This window comes from Pseudorasbora parva, chromosome 13, assembly GCF_024679245.1.
Source record: "Pseudorasbora parva isolate DD20220531a chromosome 13, ASM2467924v1, whole genome shotgun sequence".
Classification (NCBI taxonomy): domain Eukaryota; kingdom Metazoa; phylum Chordata; class Actinopteri; order Cypriniformes; family Gobionidae; genus Pseudorasbora; species Pseudorasbora parva.
The window spans coordinates 20,766,575-20,782,455 of record NC_090184.1 but is presented as its reverse complement, the minus strand read 5'-3'; the positions used below and the strand labels follow the sequence as shown (position 1 = coordinate 20,782,455).

At 37.9% G+C, this 15,881-nt stretch overlaps 1 protein-coding gene across 8 annotated transcripts in view; it reads left to right on the top strand.

Moving 5' to 3' along the window:
- Positions 1 to 15,881, top strand: part of ncor2 (nuclear receptor corepressor 2) — a 168,177-nt gene that overhangs the window by 55,744 nt on the left and 96,552 nt on the right. For all 8 annotated transcript variants that reach the window (XM_067413414.1, XM_067413410.1, XM_067413413.1 and 5 more), the window contains exons 2-3: positions 2,199 to 2,395; positions 3,222 to 3,352. In XM_067413414.1, coding sequence (XP_067269515.1) covers positions 2,294 to 2,395; positions 3,222 to 3,352 — 233 coding nt within the window. In that variant the 5' untranslated portion in view covers positions 2,199 to 2,293. The remainder of the gene's footprint in view (positions 1 to 2,198; positions 2,396 to 3,221; positions 3,353 to 15,881) is intronic.

Below are 15,881 nucleotides of genomic sequence, written 5' to 3'. Positions count from 1 at the left end.
TTTTCATTTGGATTGGACTTTTAAACCGATTATAGTGCTCCATGTAAACGCACTGAAGCTTCACAATGATAGTATTTTTCTTATTATTTTATGGATTATATTTATTTTATTTTTCCTTAAGAGTTCAGGAGTCTGCCCATCTGTGCCCACCACAGCATGTTGAAATGCAAAAGAAATTCATTTTGCACTTTATTGTGTACTGTATTTTTTATTGCAATAAATCTATCCCAACTATTGTTAAAGAAAACAAGAAGGCATGTAGTTTAAAAGATGGCAAGTAAAAAAAAAAAAGCACATCGGTATGCAATACAGTTTCATTATTGTTATTATCCAGAGTGGCTTACTATAAATAATTTGTGCGACCAAATCATGTTTTGTGCCAGTAACTGAAAAAGTTAGTAGCGCAAGTGCCACCAGTGGAAAAGGTTAGTGTAGTTCCCTGGTATATCTTGTAGCACAGGGTGAAATCAGTATATACATTCATGATTTGAGGGAAATATACATTTAATCGCCGTGGACAGGCGTCGAATGCCGGCGTCGGTATATGTGTTTGAATTTTACAGGTGCGGCGCGTCCGGTGTGAAGCTCAGTGCCCTTAAAGGGGCGATCGCTCGGCGCTGCAACACGTCTTTATAACACTAATATTGAGCACACCCATATTGCCAAAATGGTATAATCCTTGTTTCATAACACCCGCGAAGATTCGACCATGAGATCAGTGGTCGAATCCGGTCCTGCATATCGATGCACCGAATCTTGGACTATTAGGGGTCACCCCTAATTGACACTATCAAACTTTTAAGACAATTGTACTTTTAATCCCTTATCTATCATGCAAATATGCTAATTAGAATATTGCATGGCCAAAACATATATCAAGTCATATTTGCAGCTGACTATTATACCATTTTTTTTAAGCAACTGCATGCAAAAAAACAAGCTGAAAACACTCCTGAAAAAACATTTGATTTTCTATAGCCATTAAGCCTCATGTCAACTATACATTGGTTTGGTTTATTCTTTAAAACAAAGTAAAAACATGCATGCTACAATAATAGGGTCTTTCGCACCAGGTAGTTCTAGGAACTTAGTAATATTAGGAACTAACCTCCAGGGTGGTTCCCTGAGAACTAAATGTTCCCCTAGGGTCATTTTCCTGATTGCATTCGCAACGGCAGTAACTCTGAAGCAACGCTAGCCATGCTTGTTGTTTTGAATTTTATTTTATTTATACAAAGAAGTAGATATTATATGAAAAAGTATTAGCTTAGCTTAAAGTTTGAGAGGTCCAACTATCACTATTATCCATGTATTTATTTTAAATGGCGGGTGCTGTTTCGCATGCATCTGACCACTTAGCATACACCTGCATCACTTCACTGGTAGTTCCTATTGTGCTGGGTTAGACCCTACTCTGAAGTAGTCGTGATTCACCTCACACAACTTAACTCTAGCTCTAAAACACACCTCTTAACCATGTAGAATAATGTAATGTAAGACATAATTGTAATCGCGATTAGAAATTCAATCGATTGTGGAGCCCTAGGTAGATTAAATGCATTTGAATGGAAAATTGAGGTAAATGTGAAGTAGTTTTGCTGCAGTTGTATTCCTGTTCAGCTGATATTTTCTCAGCCATTTCAATAGAATATATAACTGCTCATGGTCTTGTGAGTTAAGCATATGTTTTGCAGCAAGCTCTTTTGCCTGTTTTCACAATGTACATCAATATTAAATGATCTAGGCATTGGTTAATTTGATTGGTCTGTCCTCATTCAAGTAGGTTAGAGCTGTATATAAAATAGCTAACCAGGGGTGTTACCAAGATAGTCGCTGATAAAACTGACTTGCCTTAAAGAGACTTTGAACATTAACATGATTTAGCCATACTGTGTATTTTTGTTGTACCTGTGAAAAAGGCAGTTTCAACATGCAACACAACACACTAGATGAAAGGGGGATACAGAGTGATCCATTCATTCACACAGTTTTCCGAAATGTATCGGGCCAGCAGCAGGTGTTCTCTCTCTTGCTCTCTCACTTGTGATCAAACTCAGTTGCTCATCCTGGGTTTTCTTAAATTAGATGCAGTATGTATTTTTTTGTTTTGTTAATAATAATAATAATAATTATTATTATTATTTGTATTAATATTATTAACAATTAATCTAAAATGTTTTCTCTCTTGTTCCTTCCAGGTCTGTGACTGCCAGGACTCAACACCCCATGATGCACAGTGTTTGTGACAAGACCACACCCACTTTTATAGTGTAGAGGAAGTTGTATCGCCAGCATGTCCTCGCACCCTCAGCCAGTGCCTCAGGGTCGGAGGACTGTGGACACTCGCCACCTTCCTAGTCCTGCCACCCTTCCTCTGCAGCTGAGAGCACATACGGTACTGCACTTACTAGCTATAAAACAAAAAGTTAAATATTTTTTGTTGATCAATGTTTTTTATTTTTATTATTATTATTTTTTTTTTATAAACTTTATTTATCACTAACAAGTCACCTGTGACTTTTGGTAAAATGGGTAATGGGTAAAAAGTGTTACACTATCTTTTATACAGTATGTTATAGTTATAATCTGTGTCTATGGCTATTATACACACTATGAAGCATGCACACACTTTTGCAACGTACATATAGATCTGGACATTGACTCGTTTTGGTTTGGCTCGGGTTTTGTAACAAAGGATTATCTTGCAATGGATATCTTCATCCAGCATAGATTACCGGTTGCTCTTATTTACCACACTGAAGAACTAGATCCGTGGGACTTAACCCTAGCAAGCTAAGTGGATTTTTTTTTTTTTTACATTTTTAATATTAATCTTATTTTTTTTTGCCTGAACTAGCAATGTAACTAACTCTTTGGAGTTTGAGACTCTAAAGTTTATTCTAATTGATGGATTAGTTTCCAGAGTAGGTGCGTGACCAATATGACGTGAGCAATTTCGTGCAAAATGTAAGTCTTTAAGCTGCAACTAAAGGCCTTAATGATATCTGTAAGCTTTGGGTTGAGATCCAAGGTCTTAAAATCATTGTTCTCCGTATTTAAAACTGATCTGAGATTTTTAACATGTCGTAAGAAACATGATTAAATCTGGAAACATCTACATTTAATCTAGAATAGTATCATATAGCTTATACTTCAGCTAGTCATATTCTTCATACAGTTTTAATTTTCTGAGTATGTGAAATGTCTCGTGTTCATTGTAGGATGTTGGTGGACTAGTGGATTACCACCCTCACGCTCGGGACTACGGTTCCCATCTGGCCCATGGATCCCTGTCCCAGCCTCACCGCCGCAGACCATCCCTTCTGTCTGAATTTCAGCCAGGCAGTGAAAGGTACACACAAACAAACAGACTCTTTGTGGCTGCCACAGTTGGCTCATACTGAGATTTTGTCTATATTGTCCTGTCCATTTATGTCCTTTAGGCTTGTTGCACATTCTGGCTACAATATATTGTTGAGCCCTTCAAAATTGTGGCAGAAGGCCGTGTCCACAATGACCAACATATAGTGGACTTTCACTCTCATTTATGGAAGCATTTATTATAGTCCTGTTTTGTCACTACCCATGTCAATTTACGCTTCTTTAGCTCTTGGTGGTGACCGAAGCAGTCCACTGCTCTTATGTAATGCTTATGCAGTAACACTGTAGAATGTCACCTTCAATATGAGAAGATTCATTTTTATCTTTTGTGCTCTGTGAAGTGGTACTCCAGTTGGAATGTCGGTGCAATCCCTATTTTTAACAGTGCCTTTGACCAGCAAAGCAGGAGCCACATTACTTGATTATTTAGTCTAAATCTGTTGTCATCATAGACTGTAAAAAAAAAAAGAAAAAAAAGAAAAAGATGCCTCGCTTCGATTTTCACTCGCACTCGCTTCCATTTTAGAGAAGTGAAGCCTCCAGTGTCCAAATATGGCAGTGACATATTGAAGTCCGAGTCTGCACAGTAGTGAACTTGGGACCTGAATCAAGGCCCTGCCCACACTCCCGCTACAACCCTTTTTGTATATGTATACATTTAAATTTAAAGCTCCAGTCTCCTCCCGAAGATCCCCAAAAAGGTCAGAGAAGAGAAGCTGTCAATCTCAACTGTTAATCATGGTGTTACACTTCCTTTTTTATAACATTTAAAAAAATTATTTGAAGTATAATTTGATTTAATTTCTTATGTCCCTCTAAATTACAAGGAGAGGGTGGAAGATTACGAGTTATACTGCATCCAGCCACCCATGATCAAAAACATTTTAGTTTCACTTTTCAGACTTGTGCAGCACGCTTGATTGTTGGGCTGAATGAATAATTGCATTTGTAATAATATTGCAATATTATAAAACACATTTTTTTACCGCGCTTTGCTTGATGTTACTCTTGCAGTGCAGTATCGCCCGTCTGTATTTTTTCTTAAAAATGCTCTACAAAGGCATAATTTATGTTGTTTGGAATGCAGTGTGCTTGCATATAAAAAATTGGAAACTCACTGATGGAAGGCTTTCACTTTCAAAAGCTCATGGCTGTCAGTGTTTCCGTGTAAGTGGTTAAGTGTACTTGCATCTCAAAATGCTTTTATGAGGCAAAATTAATTTAAACACAGCCAGCAATGCCTTAAGGGATTAAACAGACAGGACAAACCGCATCTTATATTGCAAAAGAGATCTGCACATTAGTGTGAATGCAGCTTAAATCTTCAGCTGTTTATGATGTCATCATTAATAATCAAACAACAGTAAAGCTGAAAAAGTGAAATATCACTCACAGCTCTTGAATGGAAAATGTTCAGATACTCTGAAATATTGGAAGCACTCTTTTTTTAATTGCTTGTAATATGTTTTTTGTTCCTCTTTATTATTTACTAGCTTTTATGTTTTGAAACTAATATTAGTTTATATATTTATGGGTCATCATTGTAAAAAGTACTTATAATTACATATGTAATTTAATAATGAGACTGGTATGAGACAGTCCTTTTTTCAAACGCCAAATGATTGCGTGGTCAATGTTTGAGTGGTAGGTAGTAACCATAGCAAGCATGACAGCCAAGTCAGCATCGGTCGGGCACGCCTCCTTCAGCTCACGCCAATGAGCAAACGCTGGCCCAATGTTGATCCTCGTCCTGCCTGTAATCTGATCACTTTTTCGTTTCCTCATTGCTTTCCTCCAACAAAACCTATGCTTTTTTATTTTTCTGTGCTGCTTCGGACATGACTATAACATCCGACAAACAAACAATGGTTGGGCTCGCATGTCCGAATTTAAGGAAGTGTGGGTGTTGGTGGAAATGACGTATATGCCGTAAAGCAGTCAAATTTTGTAGTTCTTTTTGTTCTCAGGTTACTACCCGAAGTTTAAAAATACGATTAAAAACGATACAGACCCCGTCAGGCTATGATTAAGTCGATTTATCATCACAAGAGTCTTGAAAATATATTATGAAGTTTGAAAAGTTACTTAGTGCTGCTTAAAAATGGCAAGAGATTACTTGAGTCGCCCACGGGACTGGTCTAAAAATAGCTCACCATAGCGCCACTTACTAGTGAGCTGCATATTTTTTTTCTTTTCTATTTAATACACTTGCATTGGTGTGAATTTGAAAGTGACAATATATAAAAAATAAAATAAAAAAACGTAAAAAATTGTTTCATATTAGATTAGAGCAGGGGTCTCAAAAACGTCGATACTTGGTCGATATTTCTGTAGTACCAACTAGTAGACTATATTCAGTACCCACAGCTGCGTTAAGTCGATTCCATGTTAATCTAAGCTCAGGGCTCCAGACTGTAGTCACATACTAGTGTCTATGAATGTCTAATATTCATCTATAATGAATATTAAACAAAATACTATTTAAATATTACTCCTGCAAATTCTGCGTCGTAGATGCGAGGGCGCGTGCACGCGCATGTGCCACTATATGAGGATAGGGACGCATAAACTGTCCCTTCGTGAGAATTTACTGTTTCATTTGAGAAAACTCTCATATGAACACGCTCAAAAGTCTTCACTGCAACCCATCAAAATAAAAGTTTGGTTTTTAGAACGTGAAGACATTGACAGACTATACGTATTGCAGCATACAGTAGATGTAACTACGTCTATGTAATAATAATACGTCTCTACTAATACTAATAATTATGCCTCGATGGTTGCTTATTTTTCACTTGATCTTTTATTTATAAACAGTGTTTACTATTAAACAGCATAGCCTTTAAATGTTTAAGTATTATTTACTTATAATTATTATCATCATGAATAATAAACTAAAGTAATGTTTTTTTTTTTAAATAGTTAAATAAAAAAATAAATAAAAACATTTTGCTGTGGTACCATAATTGGTACTGAGTTCTAGGGATAGGCATTTCAAGCAAAAATAATATTCAAAGATCGATGGGAATTATTAGATTATTATTCGAAAATTGCAACTCCTCCCCCGTATGCACGAGGAGTCAATGCAGGAGTCAATACAAATTGACCTAAAGTTCCACTGAAATATATTTCTAATGAAGATTTTTTTACAAGAAATGGCTCATTTTAATCCCACCAGCTTTTGTGATAATGTTTCAGTGAAAAACTAAACTTTCAAAAAGTATTCTAATATTCACAGCTTGGTAAAGCCCATGGAGTCAATTTTGCAAAGACATAAGTGTTGTCACCTTGTCATATGAGCTTCACCTGTGACTATTAATGGATCAATTAGGTCTCAAGTGTGTATAAAAAGAACCTTAGTACACTAGACCTTCACATCAACTGCAACTAGACCTCTACAAACATGTCTAAGATTCACCCAGAGACTAAAGTTTTGATTATCAAGAGGCTGAAGACCAGATCCACTGCTGATGTGGCAGACACCTTCAATGTGTCTCAGCATCAACTACAGAGGATAAAAAAAAGATTTGAAGAGACTGGAGACGTTTTTGACAAGCCCAGGTCAGGCAGACCCCGCAAGACAACTGCTCGAGAGGACCGTTTGTTGGCTCGAAAATCCAAGGCCAGCCCATTTTCCACTGCAGCAGAGCTCCACGAGACCTGGTCACCTGAAGTCCCTGTGTCAACCAGAACAGTTTGTCGGATTCTGTCTTGAAATGGCCTCCATGGTCGAATCAGTGCCCAGAAGCCTTAAACAAAAGACAATTGAAAAACTGTGTGGCATTTGCCAAGGCCCACAACCTGCTAAAAGGATGGACGCTGGAAAAGTGGCAGAAGGTGGATTTTTCAGATGAATCTTCTGTTGAATTACACCACTGTTGCCACAAATATTGCAGGAGACCTACTGGAGCCAGAATGGATCTGAGATTCACCCAGAAAACAGTGAAGTTTGGTGGCGGAAAAATCATGGTCTGGGGTTACATCCAGTATGGGGGTGTGCGAGACATCTGCAGGGTGGAAGGCAACATCAATAGTCTAAGGGTGCGTTCACACTTGTAGTTCGGTTCGTTTGGTTAGTTTGGTCCGGACCAAAAAACAAAAACAAACATAATAGTCCTGGTCCGCTTATCGTTCACATGGGCATTTTTAACAGCGAACCTAAAGTTACCGAACCAAAGGCACAGGGAGACGCTCACAACCTGATTTGTCGGTTTATATGACGTAGGAGCTTGTTTACCGAACATGCAAAACAATGCTGTGTGCGGATTACACGCGCGGGCATTTTATGCGTGTACATATGGCATTATTTTTTACCAGAGAACTCATGAAGAGCTCATGAAATGTTCACAACATTCAAAACAACGCTGTGTGCTGGATTAAACGCGATCATTTTATGCGTGTAACACATATGGCATTATTTTTTACCAGAGAACTCATGAAGAGCTCATGAAATGTTCAAAACAACGCTGTGTGCTGGATTAAACTTGATCATTTTATGCGTGTAACACATATGGCATTATTTTTTACCAGAGAACTCATGAAGAGCTCATGAAATGTTCAAAACAACGCTGTGTGCTGGATTAAACGCGATCATTTTATGCGTGTACATGTGGCATTATTTTTACCCACTGAGAACTCATGAAGAGCTCATAAAATGTTCAAAACATTCAAAACAGCAGCAGGATTTCCTCCGTTGTGCAGAAAAGAGTCGGGCGTCTCTTATGCAAAAGAGACGGCCGTTCTGTCGTCTGTACCTGCTAATAATGGGCAACACAGGAACTTTGATGAGAAGAGCCAGGTATGCTTTTTGTGTGTTTTTATAGCATTTTCGAAACATGCTCGTCAGACCAAATATTGATGAGGCTCTTCCTCGTTGCTCTACGTTTGCCCTCTAACGTTAAAGTTACTCATTTTGGATAACGTACACCGATCTTTCCGCGTCGTCAAATCAGCTGCATTATGCGTGGCATCTTGTGACATTATACGTCCGGTTTTTGGTCCGTTTACATGTGTTTGGTCCGTGTTGCGTTCATATATCAATCGAACCGCACCAGAGTTCGTTTGGAAGCGGACCGAGACCCATCTTTTTAGCGGTCTCTGTCCGCTTGTTTGGTGCGCACCAGAGTTCGGGTGGCAGCGTTCACATATGTTCAAATGAACCGCACTAACCGAGCAACCGCACCAGGGTTCGTTTTAATCGAACCAAACATGACAAGTGTGAACGCACCCTAAAATACCAAGAAATCTTAGCTACCTCTTATATTCCCAACCATAAAAGAGGCCAAATTCTGCAGCAGGACGGTGCTCCATCACATACTTCCATCTCCACATCAAAGTTCCTCAAGGCGAAGAAGATCAAGATGCTCCAGGATTGGCCAGTCCAGTCACCAGACATGAACATCATTGAGCATATGTGGGGTAGGATGAAAGAGGACGCATGGAAGACGAAACCAAAGAATATTGATGAACTCTGGGAGGCATGCAAGACTGCTTTCTTAGCTATTCCTAATGAATTCATCAATAAATTGTATGAATCCTTGCCAAACCGCATGGATGCAGTCCTTCAAGCTCATGGAAGTCATATAAGATATTAAATTTGGATCTCACAGCACCACAACTTAATATGCTGACATATTTTTGTATTTGCTGTAATTTTGTTCAATTTCTGTATAGGCGACAACTTTTGTCTTGCCAAAATTTGACCTTTCCATCTTGATTAATTGATAAATATTTTTTCTGTAAATATTATTTATTTCAGTGCATTAAACATCATTTGGGAGGGTTTTAGCTTTTCATATGAGCTATTTCTAACACCAATTAATTAATTAAAAGTCTGGTTAATATCAGGTATTTCTAGAAAATAGATAAGCGACAAGACTTTTGTCAGGGACCGTAAGCTTCGTTTCCACCAAAATTACCCGGAACAATTTGTACCAGGAACTTTTTTTACAGGAATTTTTCTCCCCCGAGATCTGTGTTTCCACCGCAATCTAAAGTTCCGTGAAGATTAGGCAAATTAATCTGGTGATGTAGGACTGTGTGCGACTGCTTCTCCAAGTCAGTGACGGACAGTATTCATTTTTGCGCGACACTAGCCACGTTTACAACAAGCACACTTTTTTTGTCATTCCGATTGAAAGATTTAGTGGCCTGTTTACATGAGATGTTATCTAAACCGATCTGGTGTTTACATGTGATGACTTTCAATCGCAATCATTTTGTGACATGCAGTTTGTCTGCCGCATCAAAAATGTCAACACTGTTTTCTCCACCAGCTGGAATATGTTAACTGTAGCCATAGCAACTCTTAAAGGGATACTTCACTGCCTTTTCATATTAAACTATGTTATTCCCTTAACTTAAACGAGTTGTTACATAACTCTCTTGTTTCAGTGCGTGCACTTAATCTCTCTGACACGCTGTGACAATCTGATAGCATAACATCTCCCTATTGACAGAAATTAGAGAGTGAGGGGGAGGTGTGAGGAAAGATATTTCGGCCGGGACTTTTTACTGCGCCGAGCCAAAGTACTCTCAGAAGTGCTATTCCGCCGTACATTATAGTTCTCCTTTTTAATCCGATTAGAAACGCGCCACGTTTTATTTTGCCACCATACTTGATCGTTCAACTATTCGTGTAACTGTATTTAAATAGGGAAAAGATGGAGGTGTTTGGTACTTCTAACTTGATCTCTGTTTGGTACCATAGTGAATGAACTGGGCTTATTGGGCTAAGCTAAATGCTATCAGATCATCACCGCGCATCAGAGAGATTAAGTGCACGCAGTGAGACGAGAGAGGTATGTAACAACTCGTTTTAGTTAAAGGAATAACATAGTTTAATATGAAAAAGCGGTGAAGTAACCCTTTAACGGCCACCAGGACTAATACAGTATTATATAAGCTATTTATTTGTTGTAAAGTGTAATAATCATCTCAGAAAAAAAAAAAAATTCTTCTGTCAGGCGCAGTTAAAGTAAAAACTGCCTGAGGCAATATAAGTTGTCATATGTCATTATTCCAACATTATCTTCATAACTTACGAAATAAAAAGTTATGTTAAAACCCCTCAGAAAAATGAACTTTCCTCTCTTCTCAACATGAGCGCGGCACACGCTGTCACGTCATGTAAGGACGCACACTTAAAAGTAATTGGTCAGGTCGTTTACATGGTGAAAAATAGACTGTAAAACAATTAATAACGAGTATGGAAGAGATTCAAGCTGTGTTGCTTTTGCTGGTTATGTATAGGTTTACTAAAGAGGAAATTAACGACAGAAAAGAGCACTAGCATATTCAGAAAGCTTGCAAAGCTAGATTTAAAATGACAATGTATATTATTATCAGCTATTACGGACATTTAACATGAGATGGCTGAGACGAACGCGCGCCATCAGACAGAGAGCAAGACTGATATTTACTGAACGCAGAACAAACCTCGCAAAAGACTTTTAAAAATGCCGGTTGAAATGAAATGCTGCGTGAGCTCAACCAGTCAGCATGTTCAGCCCCCAAGTCCCGCCCTCGAAAGTTTATGAACTTTGAAAAAGTACTACCTCGCGAGCAGGGCCATTTGGAGGGGGAAATATTTACCCGGACCTTCATTTAGACCCTGGTTCCTGTGGTCAAAACACACCGAGTACCACCCCAAAGTTCCTGGTTCCTGGGTAAAGTTCTTGCGGTGGAAACACAACTATAGAGAGAGAGAGAGACCATTCACACTCTCATTCTGTATAATAACAAACGGTTTAATTCATTAGGGAATAGGCTATTAACTCAAGCCATATAATTATTGTAACATGCTGAAACATTATTTGATGTTATTTGACATCGCCCCAAGTTACCCCAAGGTGTATGCCACGAAACTTATACTGTGTGTGTGTGTGTGTGTGTGTGTGTGTGTGTGTGTGTGTGTGTGTGTGTGTGTGTGTGTGTGTGTGTGTGTGTGTGTGTGTGTGTGTGTGTGTGTGTGTGTGTGAGAGCAACACTTGGGTGTGCGCTTGTTCAGAAAGAAAAGTAGATTAGTTCAATAATGTAAGGGATGATGATAGTGTTGTTAAGGATTTACCTTAGATAAGACCGAGAGAGAGCCAGTGTATTCGCCCTTTTTTGCTTTTCTTTTTTTAATCCTCCCATCCGATAATTCACACTGTTACAGCCATTAAAATAGGTCTGTTTTGTTTTTTAATGTTAAAGAAGTTATAATTTGTTTAGTTTCTTTATTAAATTAATTTTAAAATGTTTGGAGCATTTTTTGTTTGTTAAATTCAAGTTTTTTTTTTTTTTAAATGCTGATCAAGCAACCCGCAGCCGACAGTGAGTTAACCAAGTTTGACCAATTAAGCCTCTCAAATCAACACTTGACATGTCTTGCCTAAATCAATAGATATAAAACACTTCAATTATATCACTATGTTTATGTTTACCATCAACACCACAGTAAAAGGCGTTTTTGACATGTTGGGGCATTGGCTCATGCTGCTTGTTCTGGCGGTCGTAAAAGAAACGGCCTATAGGCCTACAATCTACAAATAAAAATGAATAAAAATGTAATGCAGGATCTCTTACCTTAAATTAATATTAGGGTCGGGACTTTAACGTGTTAATTAAGATTAATTAATTACGTGACTTTAACGTGTTAATTAATTACGAAAATAAATAAATAATTAACCACACTTATTTTTGCACTGCGGAACGTTTTTCAATGAATGAGTTTCGACGGACCGATTATACTGGAACACCAACTAGCGCACGCTCCGGAGTCACGACAACAACAAACCATGGGTGTGTCTCAATCAGCTCCCTAGTTCAGTTGTCAGGGCACTGATCAGGGAGTCAGCCCATTGACTTATGTCCTGATAAGTGCCCTGACTAGTGAACTAGGGAGCTGATTGAGACGCAGGGCATGAGTGAACATGAACGAAGAAGCTGATGAGACTGCTTTGCTTGGCCCCGTGGATGGGAAATTTTGTTTTAAAAAACGAAAGAATGGAAGCGTCGTCAAGAGCATGGTAGTGTGCAAGCTATACAACAAGGAATTTGGGTATCACCGCAGCACATCGAGCCTCAGATATCACAAATATGCTTTTGCTAAACTTAATGGCAAACATTGCGCTGGTCTGCTGGACTAAAATAAATAAACAATATTTTGTTGATTAAGCTTATGTATTCAGTCATTATTCAATGGTATACTAAACATACATGTGAAAAATTACTTCTGATTGTTCTCAAGTCAAATATTTATATGCAATTAAAATGCGATTAATTTCGATTAATTAATTACAAAGCCTCTAATTAATTAGATTAATTTTTTTAATCGAGTCCCGGCCCTAATTAATATAAATCCGATCTTCAATTTCTGCACTATATGCACATTTAACAGAGTTCACATCAACGAAAGCAACAGATATGAGCTGCATTTAATTCATCATCAGCTCATGCTCAAACACCACAATAGAATTGATTTGTATTAGTGGTCGGATTCTAATCCGTCTCAAAAGAGTTTCGAAAGGCATTTACTCCTGATCTTTTCACAATCAGATAGATATCTGATCAGAGAAAATGAATGAAGTGAGCAGGTGTAAAAATGCCATAACTCTTGAGCTACAATGAAGGAAGGCGTGCTGCTGCTGCTGGAGGACGCTGAACACAGCGCGAGCCCATCTCAACAGTCGCGTAGTCTCGTGTTGTTTCCACCAGTTCTCATAGTTTCTTTTAATTAATTAATGTCTAAAAGGAGAAGCCTAAAATGAACGCGTCATTGCCACATCAGCACCGCAACCATATACTGGTAATGCAAGTTGTGACAGCTGTGACGTGGAGAAAATTTTTTTTATCCTAAATAAACCATTGAGATCAATCAGATGTAGCCCTACATCCAGAATCAGATCTATGGTTTATGAGGACATAATTTGGTTTATGTAATATTGTATGCGATTTAATGTTAGCAGTAGCAAGCGGAACGGTTTTACACGTCAGACTAGTATGTGTTTACATGACAATGAAATAGTAGCGCATACCATTAATGCTGGGTTTTTTGGGAAGCTTTATAGGGTTTTCTTGCCCTGACAACCAAAAGCATGCTTTGGTATCCAAGAGGGATATCACACACAGCCCATCTCACAAAAAGCTTGTTAGTACAAATTGCGCTGCAATGGTCAAATACACACAAAATGTGTTTACTAAATTACCATTTTGACGAGTATGCACATAAACCCAGTCATGACTCGGGAGTGAACGTTAACGTTATGTGTAACTGCATGTAACCGTATCCTACACGGATTTGCTCTTAAAGTGAAAGCAGTCGAATAAACTGCTGCTGTCTCAGAGTTTCTCTTTGTCTTCTTGTTTGATTAACTTTAATTACACTCACTGCTCTTGAACGGCTAACTTTTGCAACTTTGTAAGGACTAACTTTTTGTGTTGTTGTAATGACTAGCTTTTGCAACTTGTATAAAGATTAATCTAATTTATTCAGGGAAGACCAATATTAATTTACACTTCATTCTTTATTATCAATCAATCAATCAAACTTTATTTGTATAGCACCTTCCAACAACCAAAAGGAGGACCAAGGTGCTTTACATTTAAAACAGAAAAACATCTACAATAAATAATATATTAATACATGAAGCAATAACCAAAGGAACAGTTACACAAAATACAAAAATAAAATTCAAAGTGCCACAGTGCTGCTGTGTGTTAAAAGCCAGTTTAAATAAATGCGTTTTTAACCTGGACTTGAACAGGGCCAGGTCTGTAAGAACACGCAGGTCTACTGGTAAAGTGTTCCAAAGTTTAGGAGCAGCAAAAGCAAATGAACGATCGCCCCAATGCTTGCACCGGGACCTCGGAACAACTAGCCTCATCTGGTCAGCCGACCGGAGGGCTCTGTTTGGACCGTGGACACTTAAAATCTCTGATAAATAAGGTGGCGCAAGGCCATTAAGAGCTTTAAAGGCAAACATTAAAATTTTAAAATCAACACGGTACCGAACCGGGAGCCAGTGGAGGGAACAGAGAACTGGACTAATATGGCTGTGTCTAGATGTACCGGTTAGAAGACGAGCAGCTGCATTCTGTACCAGTTGGAGACGATGGAGTGAAGACTGTGTGATGCCAATGTAGAGTGCGTTACAGTAATCAATGCGTTAGCTGATAAAAGCATGAATTGCCTTTTCCAGATCACTGCGGCACAGAAAAGGCTTTACTTTGGCTAAAAGTCGCAGCTGGAAAAAGCTTGCTTTGACTACAGAGTTAATTTGTTTGTTAAAATTCAGATATCTGTCAAAAATCACCCCCAGATTCTATATTGCCTCACTAACTTGAGGGGTTGTGCTTGATGATAAATTGTGGTGTAAAATAGAGGAACCAAAAATAATGTATTCCGTTTTACACTCATTCATATGAAGAAAGTTTCGTGAAAGCCATAGTTTAATATCAGATAGGCAACTATGCAAGGAGTCTAGAGCTGAACCATCATTTGGAAGCACATGCATATAGACCTGGAGATCGTCTGCATATAGGTGGAAAGAAAGATTGTGCTTGGCAATAATGGAACCAAGAGTATAATATATTATAATATTTTTTAGTATTTCTTACCTCAATACTAATGTTAGACCTACCTGAAAAAAAGGTGAGTTTTAGGTGAGATAATTATATACATTTATATAACAAGAGTCACCTATAAGGGGGGAATTCCCCCATTTTCAGAAATAATCAGTTCCCTGAATGAATGTCTGTAAAATGCCCTATAAATAATTCTATAATAAAAAGAAGACTTTAAATAGATCGGAATCAGTGATCGGATCGGATACTGCTTCCTATGTTCGGCGATCGGTGACCGGTTCCAAAAATCTTGAATGGAGCACCCTTAGTGACCAGGGCTTGACATTAAGCATGTTCATGTGCTTGTCCTTTGGACAAGTAAATTGTTCATTCATTTGTCCGAGTAAAACAATGTGCTTGTCCAGAAATAAGTTCGATATTTTTTGTTAATTTTGTGTGTGTGTGTGTGTGTGTGTGTGTGTGTGTGTGTGTGTGTGTTGTAACTATAATTTATTCTGAAGCAATATTCTCACCAGTGTTCAATCAGCTTTGACATATTTAAATCTGCATATTTGTGATTTTTTATTTTATTTTATTGAATCATTTCAAATTTGTGATATTTTTACCTTTTATAAAGGGCCTTTCCCCCCTAATCTTATTAAATATAAGCTATGCTTCAGGTTTAATTTTATATTGTTAAATTTGATCAATACATTAAATTAAATTAAGACACTATAAGCTGTTAACAATAAAATTAAATAATTTACACTAAAAAATTACAACTGCATTAATAATGTTTTGAGATTTGCAGATTTGAATAGACACATAAGAATAAGAAATGTTGGAAAGTATGTTTAAACATGAAACATACAGCAGGTGGCCGTCTTAATGAGTGAGTCATTGAGTCGTTCATTCAAACGATTCATTCAAACACTGAATCGTTCAGTAACACT